This window comes from Hakea prostrata, chromosome 2, assembly GCF_041222555.1.
Source record: "Hakea prostrata isolate BN-2017 chromosome 2, UWA_Hpros_2, whole genome shotgun sequence".
In the NCBI taxonomy this organism is placed as follows: Eukaryota; Viridiplantae; Streptophyta; class Magnoliopsida; order Proteales; family Proteaceae; genus Hakea; species Hakea prostrata.
This window is the reverse complement of record NC_142601.1, coordinates 64,790,189-64,802,723: the sequence shown is the minus strand read 5'-3', so window position 1 is coordinate 64,802,723 and position 12,535 is coordinate 64,790,189. Positions and strand designations below refer to the sequence as shown.

Genomic DNA, 12,535 nt, shown 5'->3' with positions numbered 1-12,535 from the left:
CGCTTTCTCCTTCTGTTGTTCTCCAACTTCCAGTGCCTACTGCTTATTTGCAGCTAGCGCCACACGGGGAGGGCGGGAGTTACATACGATAGAGCGGGAGTTACTTTACTTAGGACCGGAATCGGACCGGATCCAGAAAAATCCAACCAAACCAGACCAGTTAATGAGAGCGTTATAAGAGATGACCGGATCCAGACAAATCCAACCAAACCAGACCATTTAATGAGAACGTTAAAGGAGATGGCATTTATGATCTCTGTATTACCAAAAAAAAAAAACATTTATGATCTCTCTATTACCAAAAAAAAAAAGCATTTATGATCTCTTTATTACCAAAAAAAAAAAACATTTATGATCTCTCTCATGTATTAATGTGTAGATATACATGGAAAGTAAATAAATCATCGTTTGGTAATCAGAAAATCCCAATCGAAGACGAAAAGGGGAGGTTTTTTATGGATTTGAAATCTATCCTAAAGCATAAGATGATGAATCTGATGAATCCAGTCTGGCTCATGCAAAACATTTTATTTCCTTTTTTATTTTTTTGGGTAATCTATTCTATTACCTAATAACCCTCATTATCTTCAATAAAAACTAATGTATCCTTGCTAAAATAGCATTAAGATCTTCTGCATCTAGTCCGTCCAATCACTGGATGAACGACATGTGGACGGTTGTAATCACAGTTGGAGATGTCATGCTAAACATTTTATTACATTCTTTTTTTTCTTTTGATAATTTCTTCCTTTCTTTTTTTTTTACTATATAACGCTCGATTATTTTCAATGAAAACTAATATATCCTTACTAAAACAACACGGGATCCTCTACCTCAGGTCCATCCAATTAGTGGATGAATGCATGTTGATGTTTTTACTATATAACGCTCGTTATTTTCAATGAAAACTAATATATCCTTACTAAAACAACACGGGATCCTCTACCTATGCATGTGATGTGTAATATAAACACAATCGCTTTCTTAATCTCAGTTCCCTTCACTACTCTCATAACCTCTACTCTCTATCTCAATCATTTTGAATACCCCTTTGGTTTTATTGCCACTACATAAGAGGTTGGTACCAATATGCTATAACTCAAAAGCACATTCAAGGATCTTCTATATTGCGTCATGTTTTTTTGTTTCTTTTGAAACTGAGGTTCGTCCAAGGTAGTTTATGCACACGTTGATTAATCGTCAGAGGGTGGTTTTTGTTGGCCCTCTTCATTAAGGAGGATTGTCAGTCAGCAAAATCAATTCTTTGACTAAGCCTCTTCTAAGGTGTTTTGCATGAGGGGCTCATGGGTAGTTTCACAGACAGTGCCATCCATAATGCCATTCCAATAAAATAAAAAAACACCTTGTTTAAAGCATAATTAACACAATAAAAGATAATTATTATATTACAAAATTAATAAAAATTTATGTTACAGATACGGACTATCCAGGGCACTGTTCGGGTGTCTACGTGGGTCATAGATCAAACAGGCCTAGCAAGTTTGATCGGAAAAATTATGTAGTTGACAAGAGACAATTATGGAAGTACATGCATGTAATAACTTAAAAAGGGAATTGTTATGTCCAAAGGAAAATCCCAAAATGAGGGGCTTAATGAAGGAAATTAGTCGGGCACGCAGCCATGACCTCCCAAGAGATAAAAAAGTAAGTAAAACAACTTAAATAAGGGGTCATATCCCCAAGGTAAGGCAGAGGAATTCGTTTAAGATTATTCATTATTCTCCAAGTGAGCTTCAATTGGAGCCTTAGGTTATTCTTGAACTAACTTGATTGTCAGAGGCGGCTTCTCGACATACTAGTCGGCCCGCAGCTAATCCTTTGGTTGCAACTTGAGCCTTCGAGTAGCTCGAGACGTGGTTTGAACGCAACAATTTTATATCCTACAACTTAAGAGATACGTGTATAACAAATGTTTAGAATAAAAGAGGCCCTAAGAATAAAGTAGCGATTGTCAAAATGTTACTACAGAAGATCAGAATTAATGATGAAGACATATGTTTGGAATCCTAGAGTAAAGCAAGAAAAGGGATGAGTTTTTTTGAAGCCGGAGAGTTTTATATATAAGTTATGGGGGTATTACATATGATGTCCGCAAGGTTGAAAACCCATGACCTATTCACTAATAAGTATAAGTCTTTACTAGTCTACCAACCTTGCATTGGCAAGGAATGAAAATTTTCTTATACCACCGCAATTACGTAGAGATAAATAATGAAAGTTTTGTTTAATCCTGTTGCATCAAATTGGCATCTGGTGTTAGATTGTTATTTTGCCATTATATGAATAACGATATTTTCTGTTGGTGACCGTGAGGAGTTGTTCAAAAGGTAAAAAACTAACACCTTCGAGTAGGAGGTCAAGAATTTGAATTTTTTTGGGACTATAGATGAGGGCCTCTTATATATAAATTACCCCAAGGATAAGGGATGGTCAAGGTGTGCCGAAGCTAATTGGGCAAACCTCAATTAAAAAAAATTAAAAAAACTATGCTGACTTTTTAAGATGAACTGATGAAGACGATTTTATTATTATTATTTTATTTTTTTTTTTGTAGAAAAATCTTTAATTAGAAGACTGGCAAGAAAAAGCCAAGACATCCTGAGTACAAGCTTTCGAGAAGCTAAGGAGTGGAAATAGACCAAACAGTCCTACTTGCCACGGATGGGGCTTCCTAGCTAGACTATGGCGATTTTATTATTTAAAGCTTCAAAATATTGAGAGAGCAGTTACATTTTCAAGTTATGTATCAATGCCTTTCATTTTCTATTGGGAATCAATTTGCTTTCAGGGGTGATTAATCTATTTGAAAAATGAGTGCGACTCCAAGATTAAGGAGTTAGTAAGGTAACGTTCTTTTTAATTTTTATTCTTGTTTTTCTTGCACTTTTATAATTGAAACAGTCAAAATCATGTATGTGTGGTTAATTCTAGTTCTTGTGTTTCTTTTTTTGAGTTTTTAAAAGACTTTTTGACACAGTTGAAAGCTCACTTTGAAAATAACAATATGATGTTTCTCACAAAAGGAACGTTCTGGTAAAAGGTAGAAACGTATTCTTGTGTTTTTTTACATCAAAACATACCTTATATTTGAAAACCCTAAATATTCAAAGTTTATTCCTGATTTCATTCGTTTGTTTTGTTAAATAATGTTTTATTTAACTTTAAATATTTTTCCTGTTAAGTTTTACTTTACCATTAAATATTTTTTTAAATTCCAAATTATCCTAAATCAAATATATTTTTAATTTAATTTCTAAATTACCCTCAAGTAATATTATTATTAAAATTCTAAAATACCTTTAATTACCTTACTAGTTAAAACATAAATCACCCTTAATTAATTTTATTCCAAGACCCACAAATATCCCTATGTCTTTTAATTTAGATTCACATCTTTCATTAGGAGAGAAAAAAAAAAAAAAAGAAAAAAAAGGAAAACAAAACCTAAAAAATAAACATATAGATGAAAAATACACTTGAAGAACATAAGGGCATTTTGAAATTTTAATAATAAAATTAATTGAGGATAATTTAAAGTTTTAACTATTAAAATAATTGAAGATATTTTAAGTTTTAACAATAATACTAACCGATGGCAATTTAAGATTTTTACTATTACAGTAATTGAAAGGAATTTAAGATTTAAATTAAAAAATATTTTTGAATTTAAGGTAGTTTGGGGTTTAATAAAGCATTTAATGTAAAAAGTTATAAAAGGGAAGTATTTGATAACTTTGCCAACTAAGAAGGGAGGTAAGTGATATTATCCAATTAAATGAGGATAAAAATGTCATTTGATCAACTAAGAGAGGAGGTAAGTAATATCTATCTTTTTTATATAAAATATTTTAGATAATTTAAATTAATGATGAAAATTTGAGAAAGAAATTATAAGGATTCATGAGTTAATTTCTCTATAAATGTCATCATTTATGATAGAGTCGTTAAGCTGGTATGAAATGAAGTGTACTACCGATCACACAAAGTGTCCACACTTCAATGCTTCTAACTGGAAGGATCTGCCCATACTAGTCGGTTGAGAGAACTAGAATTCCGATGTTTTAGAAGGGGAACTAAAAACCCAAAAAAAGAATTTGTCCTTGGTGCTCATGATTTAAAAATACGTAATAGTTCACTTCTTAATTTCAGGTCAACAGATAACAACCCAACCAAAGCTAATAAATGCAGCAATTAGCCAGAATTAACCGAATCCGGATCCTCATCCTGTCGGGGTAGCACGAGTGCTCCCCGACGGGTTCCCGATCACACAAAAGAGTGGGGTCCACGGATGAAATTTTAAACTTTTTTTGGTTTTTGTTTTTCCTAAAAGTGTTTTTCACCGTGGGCCCCATTGTTTTATGTGGTCGGGAACCCGTCGGGGGAGAGCTGATCCGGACTCGAATTAACCCGCAAACTAGATTTGAATTATGCTAGTTTTATGTAGGGGAGAACATTGATGTTTTTTTTAGAGGAACGCATAATTTTATTGCGAGGGAGTGATTCATATTGAAATTTTATCAGGTTTATTTCTGACAAAGAAACATCCATTTGTCTTTGGAAAACATATGTCTAAGTAACATCAAAATGTTAAGATCCAGAAGTAAATAGATAGTCTTTTTATTTGTCAATGAATATGATAAAGTTTCCATTCTTTTTTTTTTTTAATTATTTTAGTGGCGTAGTTCAAAAAGTAAAAAAAAATATTATATCAAAATGGGTGGTTGATTAGAGTTTATTGACACTATTTGCAGTGCTATTTGCGCAGCACTGCAAGCAATTTCCTTACACAAAAGCTTCAGTCGCTCTTCGCTTGTCAATCATTCACATTGGCAATTTGGCACGCTAAGTGCGGCAGTTCTTTTTGCCTTTTCTCGGCAGCCAAACGCACAGGAACGAAAAGCAAAAAAAAGCACCACCAATACGTGTATAAGTGTGCAACATGCCAAACCAACGTTGTCATTTGTCAACCTCCTAAGATTCTAACAAAGGTAACTGATCAGACGATTCAAGCCTGGCTAACGCCGAGTCAGATTTGAATTCTCTCCGAGTTCGATCACGGAGTTCTCATGGGATTTGGGAAGGTTGGAACGGTTGGCCCACGAGTTCCATTCCCATGTCGCCAGATTCTATTTTATTGGTGTGGGTGCTCTTCCAAAAAGCACCTGTTATTTCCTTAGATGTAACGTGTAACGTGTAACGTGTCTGAAAATAGGAAACCATGTAGCCAGTAGTAGCTGCGTGTCTCATTCCTTATGGGTGACTAAGCTTTTCGGCACCTTATAAGTTTACGAATTTCACACTCATGTTCTTCATCACCTCTACAACCAATTTCTAGGCACTACATAGTTGATATTTCATAAGGCTTTAACCCAGAAATCTACAGCCATGACGATCGCCGGCGTCGGCACACATATACTGGTGTTTCCGTACCCGGCGCAGGGGCATATGTTGCCCCTTCTCGACTTCACCCACCAGTTGGTCCTTCGGGGTCTAACCATCACAATTCTCGTGACACCAAAGAATCTCACCATCCTTAACCCTCTTCTCTCTAGACACCCTTCTTCCATCAAGACTTTAATCTTACCATTTCCATCTCACCCTTCTGTACCTGCAGGCGTTGAGAACGTAAAAGACCTCCCAGACAACTCCTTCATCAGTGCCATGGTTGGTGCTCTGCGTAAGCTTCACGACCCTCTCCTTCACTGGTTTCATTCCCACCCTTCACCACCTTCTGCTATCATCTCCGACTTCTTCTTAGGTTGGACCCACCAACTCGCTTGCCAGCTCGGCATTCCTCGAATTGTCTTCTCTCCCTCAGGTGTCGCTTTTGTGTCTCTTATCAACTGCCTCTGGCGTGAAACGCCACAGAGAGACGATCCCAACGATCCTGATTTCCCAATCTCGTTTCCCAAAGTCCCTGGTTCCCCGATTTACCCCTGGCGCCAGCTCTCATTTGTGTACCGCAGTTACGTCCGTGGAGACCCTGAATGGGAATTGATCAGAGACGATTATCTTGCCAACATGGCGAGTTGGGGAATCGTGTTCAATTCATTCTCCGAGTTGGAACGCGATTACCTTGTCCATCTGGAGAAGGATCTTGGCCACAACCGGGTCTGGACGGTGGGGCCATTGCTACCGCCTGATGACGATCCAACGACTCTCTACGTGAGAGGTGGGCCCAACTCTATTACCGCACGTGACATATTATCCTGGTTAGACAACCGCGAGGTGAATTCAGTAATCTACGTTTGCTTCGGTAGCCAAGCGGTACTGGCTAACGAGCAGATGGAAGTGCTAGCTGTCGCGCTTGAGCAGAGTGGGGTCCATTTTATTTGGTGCGTAAAGGGAGCCACGGCGGGACACGTGGCAGGTAAATACGGGGAAGTGCCGTCGGGGTTCGAAGATCGTGTGGCAGAGAGAGGGCTTGTAATTCGTGGATGGGCTCCACAGGTGTCGATACTAAGGCACCGAGCTGTGGGATCGTTCTTGACTCACTGCGGCTGGAACTCGGTGCTGGAAGGGATCGTAGCAGGTGTAACGATGCTTGCGTGGCCAATGACGGCAGATCAGTTTGCTGATGCAAAGCTTTTGGAAGAGGTGGGTGTGGGAGTGAAGGTATGCGAAGGTGTAGAAACTGTGCCCAACTCGGCCACGTTGGCTAAAGCAATGACCGAGGTTGTGATGGGGAAAGGGTCCAAGAGGGAGAGAGCTGTTGAGCTGCAGAAAGCTGCTTTGGAGGCAATTAAAGATGGTGGGTCCTCTTCCAAGGATCTAGATAGATTTGTTCAGAATATAAGTAGGACTAAGATTGAATCCAGAGGCAAGTAGCAAGTAGCAGTGAGAAGAGAGAAGGAGAGAGGGTTTTGTATGTTTGGGCTGTTGACAGTTGGGGCTTGTATGTTAAAAACTTAAAACCACAAAACAGTTTACCAAACTACATAAAACTAAGTTAATATACATCAGTTTCTAGTGTTCTAATAAAGAAAGAAAGCAAATGCACAAAGTTTACTAGCTGGGTTTAGACAAAAAGTTAAAGCGAAGTTGTGAAGCTAACAAGCAAAAACCAACTATGGTTTCACATTTTGGTGCTTAACCTGATGATTGTTGATGGGAGGTCTGCAATGAGGCCCATGCATCCCAGCATAATCCTTGTGGAACAAGCTTACCATATACTTAGCAACCTCAAGGGGCTTCTTGCTGGGTTCGGTTTTCTGGAAATGATCATTAAATTCTGGTAACACTGTTTTCCTTGAACGAGCAGAACATTCCAAGCTGCCACAGTTTGAAACAGCTTGATTAGAGTCTTGGGATTTGAGTTGGCTGACCATGGTTTCTGGGACTGGGAGATCTGCTATCTCACTCCCAGATTTTTTCTTTTGATCCAAAGTTGCTGAATTCAATGCCTTTGGTTCCCGCAGATTGTTACTTTTCTGCTGAGATTAAGACCAAAAGGATCGATTAATTGTCAGTGCAACAATAGAGGCAACAACACTGAATTCAGTATAAATGTAACAGGCTTTTTCTGCTACTTCTACTTGCAGGGTTTTATGGTTCCATGTGGAAGGAAGGTGAAAGTAATACTTTCACATTGAACGTGAGGAGTCTGATATACATTGATGTTCCTTCATAATTGTTTTTTTTTTTGGTAAATCCTACATATATAATTGTTAGCCTCTAGTTAATAATGCTTCCTATCAAGTCCCTAATGCAGCATGTGTTTTCTTAGAGAGAGAGAGAGAGAGAGAAACCTGATCAGTTGTGTAGTTCTGTAAAGTTCCAAGTGACTTCTTCAGAGCATTAATATCCTTTCCTGCATCCAGAAAACCAGATATTCAAATTGAACATATAAGCCACTCCTTTACAACCTTAACCCCACCCTGAACCCCTAATAATCAAGACTTGGGTAAAAAACCGCATGCAACCAAATTCATCAAGAAAATGTTTCCACGCAGTAGTGAAAATAGAAATAAAAAGAAGACAATTAGATATAGTTACTTCTTGAGTCTCTTGGTATGAAGAAAAAAAATTCACTTAACATAGAAATATTTTGATACATACATGTATGATTTTCCACACTTGTTTGCCTTAGGACATCTAAAGGAACCAGAACAAAACGGTTCAAGGAAGAAAAAAAACGAACTGACTAACTAACTAACTAAAGACCTAGAGGTTTCACTTGCTTTCCTCAGTTATTCTTGGGTGGGTGGTGCCTTGGTTTTCCATAATCAGCAGTGAAAGCTACAAAACCATTAACCCCTTTGACCTTCTTCATAGGAAGAAGACTTCTGTCTCTCCATTTTCCAACAGAATGGGCTGCACCTGAAATCTTTGAAGCTTTTCCATTCACAGATTTTTCTTCTGTTGTATCCTTCTTCACGATTCTACCCTGCAACAGTTTCCTTCCTCGCTTTCTTTTGATTGCAGTGGCAGCAGCAGCAGAGGCGGCAGGAACAGCTTCCAAAAGCTCCTGCTAACATAATCCTTTCGATTTAGATTGAAATCCTCTTTGAATTTTCTGAAATAAAGAATAATGAAACAGTAACCTACCTTTGAAACCATTACAGTATCAAATCCAGTAGCCTCAACCCCATCTTCTATTTTGTTCATCAGTACTGCTTTGTCTGTTGCTACATAAAGAGTTCAAGAGTTAGCTGCTTCATACCTTATTAGCAAACCAATTTTTCTGTTGTAAGTGTAACAATTGAATGAATGAAGGAGAAATTAAGGAAGGCCCTTATGCACCTTGTTGGGCATGTACAATGCTGTCCTTTACAGAAAGAGAGGTGAAGAGAAGCCCAAGAACCAAGCAAGCAGACCTTAAAAGAACCATATTTGTCTTCCTTCCTTGAGTATGTTTGCTTTCTGTTCTAACTTCAACAAAAGAGAGAACAGACGAAGAACAGCAGACTGGGTTTTATGGTGAGAGCCCAAAGTCCAATCCCAAGTCAAAGCTAGGTTTTCGATACCAAATTTGATTAAAAAATAAAATTTTGGGTTTGCCTAGGACTTGGGAGTACTAAAAAGCTTTGAAAAATTAAAAATGGCTTCGTGGGTTGGCTAAAGGGTATGACTTAGGAACTTGGTTGTCACAAAGCGTCGAATGGAAGATACGGGTGTTTGTGCCTGTCAACTGCCATGCATGCAACGAGGTGGGTGTGTTTTGGTGGCCGAGGTAGGGTTTACCCTACACACATAGGGTTTCCATGCTATTAATTTTAGGGGGCTTTGTTTCTATCCCCATGTAAACAAATACATTTAGAATATACGGTCCAAGGCAACTTTTGTATTAGGATCATGCGGACCCAAAAGTGAGTCAAAATTCAACGTAGACAATTACCTTTGCACGGTTTTCTATAGTATGTGTTAGGATTAGAGTGATTAATCACACACAATCGAATAAAAAACAAGGAAGAAGCAGGCACGGATTTTACCCTAGTTCACCCTGTGTCTGTTGGAAACACAATGTGAAGAATGAGCCATACTCAATATGATAGATTATCCTCATGTACTAGTTGGTCAATCCATCGGTGTGGATTGGTTTTGCTGGTGGTTGGTTCAATAAGAGTGAACCGGGTCTTAATTTATTTGAATTGGTCTGACTGGGGTTCCAGATCACAAACCCCAATCCAAACCATACCAGCTTCGGTCTAGACCGGTTTGAGTCAATTTGTATTCGAAAACCAACCTATAACTGGTTAACCATGGCTAAAGCATGGCCGGCTTCTTGAGTGTGAAGAGAAAACTCTATTTCATATTAAGCTAAGCTCGTTTTAACTCTTTGAGGTTTGGTTTTGGATTTTGGGTCAGCTCGAAGTGGTCCAACTTAGGGACAAGTGCCCTTCTCCAGCTGGGTTTAAGTTAATCCCTTGTTTAAGGCTTCAAGTGTATCTTCAAGTGTATCTTCAAGATAAGGCTTAAGAATAATATCTGAATAGAAAACCCAAAATTCAAGCCAAAGTAGCTTGTTTCTTAATCATAATCCGAAGATAGTTAATGATTGAAAGGGCTATTTTGTGATTGAATGCTCATTACAAATTGCAATCAAAGCTAAGCCAAAATCAAACCTTTAGTTTTATAGATTTGGATAAGGTGTTACCCCTAGTGCCCTAATAACAGAAGTCTTCTAGTTACAATTTTTTCTTTGTTGCCATTTGAGAGAGACAGAGACTCATAAAACCAATAATGGGGTTAGCCTCTCCTTTTGCTGATATCAGAGAAAGAAATTTGTCTGCGTAGGTAGGAGAATGGAGAACTATTATCAGAAAAAAAAATAACAAGCACAGAATATTCTTGTCTTTTTAAATTGTGGAAGAGAAGTGGCGATTAGCAAGTGTAGACCCCAAAAAAAGTTGAAACAAGCAGCTTGAAATCAAGAACTATGAGGAACATGGACAGGTGATCATTGTACGGAATCACAACCTATATAACATTAACAACTAATAAAACAATAAATTAAAGCATTAAGAAAAGGTGGAGACTGTTTTTTAAGTTTAGAACACGAGGGCGTGCCTTCCAACTTTAGGATGGTGGGTGTCCCTTGAGAATGGTGTGGTGTGACCAAAAGTTGGTCCTACTCCTACGTGGACTTCAATTGAAGGAGGAAATTCCATTTTACACGCCGTGAACGTTTTCCCATCTCCGTAGAAAATTGTGCCATGTGTCATGTTGCGGACCTTGCTTTACTCCTGTGTTCATTTAATGTATAGGACCGTCGCCAACAATCGAGATCCAAATGAGAAAAAAGTCTGAATCATCTTCCCATTAGAGGAGAATAATACGCTATCTTAACAGTTCTGCACCACTCAACAAGGGTTAGATCCACTTCTAAAGAGGACAAAATAAATCAGAAATGGGATTGGGATTGGGAATGTAGATCATCTCTCCTGATGGGAAGCACTCTTTGCTTCCCTTACAGCTTTACAACCACAAATTAAGTAGGACTTACAATAAAAAATAACAAAATATTTGAAAAAAAGAGTAAATTCCATCCCCTAACCCTGTAGACCACTATAACTTATGGTCAACAGCCATCACAAGAGACCATTTGGACTCGAAAAACAACGCGCTCCCCTCCACATGACAAGAGTAAAATCCATTGTGTGATGTTAAGTGTCAAACTCCTTGTGCATCCCTGGCATCTCTCAATCACACATTAGGAGTGAAATCCATAACCATCTTTTCATTTTATTGGCACTCACAGGTGAACCTCTCACTCCTAATGTGTGGCGAAAGAGTTTGATGGAGAGGTCATAGATTCAACCCTTGCAAACAACAAAGCTCTCTCTGAGGATGCAATCGAAGTGTGCCCAAGCTGGCTCGGATGAACCTCATACACCACCAAAAAACAAAAATCCTCTACCCGTCATCAAGACTCAATCAGTTAACGGTGGCTCCGGTAATCAAAGCGGCAGCAGGGACAGCATTCTTCACCTTGAGTCGTTTCAAATACCAATAAATAAGCGGAAATCAAGAATGAATTGAATATAAACCAGAGTTCTATACTGAATGTTGGTTTCAACTTTCAAGGAAGGAAGAAAGGAAGGAGCAGCGTCGATGGAGTAAATTTAGTTTAGGCATGTAAAAGGAAACAAAGCCATGTTCTTCTTCATCGATCTCTGTTACGAGGATTTTGTACCCTCTGTTGCAGAGGTACGGAGATGGAGCTTTCGAAGGCTTAGGGATCTAAGTCTTTCATGTGGGTGAGTTGTTGCAGACTACATTAAGTTTCCATGGGAGGAAAATTCGGTGTTCTGTGGGCCGGAGGGATTCCCTTGCATCCCCGAAATGCAAATTACAACGAAAGACGACTCTGGTTTGTCTTTTTGAGAACATGGTCACATGGTTGCCACTTGAGATCTTCACTCTTGAGTCTTGAGAAGGGGGTGTCTGGATTCAAGGCAACTTTTTCTACCCAGAATCCAAGATTGAAAGCATTTTCAGAAGAAGAGTTCCAGAATACCGAACTTAAGGCCCTTTATTTAGAAGGGTTAATGCGGTGGGAATGTCTGATTTCTGGGTTCATTGAGCAAGTCAACTTCCATTGTTGAAACTTCTAATAAATGAAGCTCGACATCCATTGGAACTCACAGACGTAGATACCAATACGTACCACTCTTCCATGGAAGGCCTACCTTCACGATCTTCCCTGAATGAAAAGTGCTTCCCTAAGCCTGAGATGGGTTACTTCCCAATCAGGCTTCCATATGATGGAAAAAAAAAAAAAAAAAACGTTCCCAATTAAGAAAATACAAAGATTTCATGGAAGGCTATAAAGGCCAAGCTAGTCTTGCATCTTTGACAACTTAAATCTATTCCATGCTAGCCAGCGGATGTTTGGCTTGTCAACCGTCCCCCTCCATCCAAGGAGAAATGTAATAAAGTCCCAGCAAAATCTATTTTTCTGATAAACCATTGAAATGACTGCATCAACGAGTCCAAATCGTCCCTCCTTGAAAACAAATTACAGGAGGACCCACAGAGTTAAGGTGATGGGTGTATTTTTTAAAAGAAAAAC

The 12,535-nt window shown here is 38.5% G+C and overlaps 1 protein-coding gene and 1 pseudogene across 3 annotated transcripts; one reads left to right on the top strand and one right to left on the bottom strand.

Moving 5' to 3' along the window:
* Positions 1 to 5,351: 5,351 nt before the first annotated feature.
* Positions 5,352 to 6,876, top strand: LOC149025726 (UDP-glycosyltransferase 89B2 pseudogene; annotated as a pseudogene).
* Positions 6,877 to 6,934: 58 nt separating this feature from the next.
* Positions 6,935 to 8,887, bottom strand: LOC149025725 (uncharacterized). Of its 3 annotated transcripts, none has more exons than XM_089143170.1 (5): positions 8,764 to 8,887; positions 8,569 to 8,648; positions 8,341 to 8,488; positions 7,770 to 7,831; positions 6,935 to 7,454 (listed from the first exon to the last, which is right to left on the bottom strand). In XM_089143170.1, exons 1-5 carry the CDS (start codon positions 8,849 to 8,851, stop codon positions 7,089 to 7,091), a joined length of 744 nt encoding a protein of 247 aa, XP_088999296.1. In that variant the 5' UTR covers positions 8,852 to 8,887; the 3' UTR covers positions 6,935 to 7,088. The 3 variants fall into 3 exon arrangements, with proteins under 3 accessions (XP_088999296.1, XP_088999297.1, XP_088999298.1); XM_089143171.1 differs by having other exon boundaries at positions 6,935 to 7,451; XM_089143172.1 differs by having other exon boundaries at positions 8,569 to 8,642.
* Positions 8,888 to 12,535: the final 3,648 nt, after the last annotated feature.

What these genes read in the sequence shown, in the direction of transcription:
- LOC149025725 (XM_089143170.1), bottom strand. Translation starts at nt 8,851, where the DNA reads ATGGTTCTTTTAAGGTCTGCTTGCTTGGTTCTTGGGCTTCTCTTCACC. An exon ending in CATTGTACATGCCCAACAAG is followed by an intron (nt 8,649 to 8,763) that starts GTGCATAAGGGC and finishes CTCTTTATGTAG; the next exon opens with CAACAGACAAAGCAGTACTG. An exon ending in AAAAGCTTCAAAGATTTCAG is followed by an intron (nt 7,832 to 8,340) that starts GTGCAGCCCATT and finishes TTCTGGATGCAG; the next exon opens with GAAAGGATATTAATGCTCTG.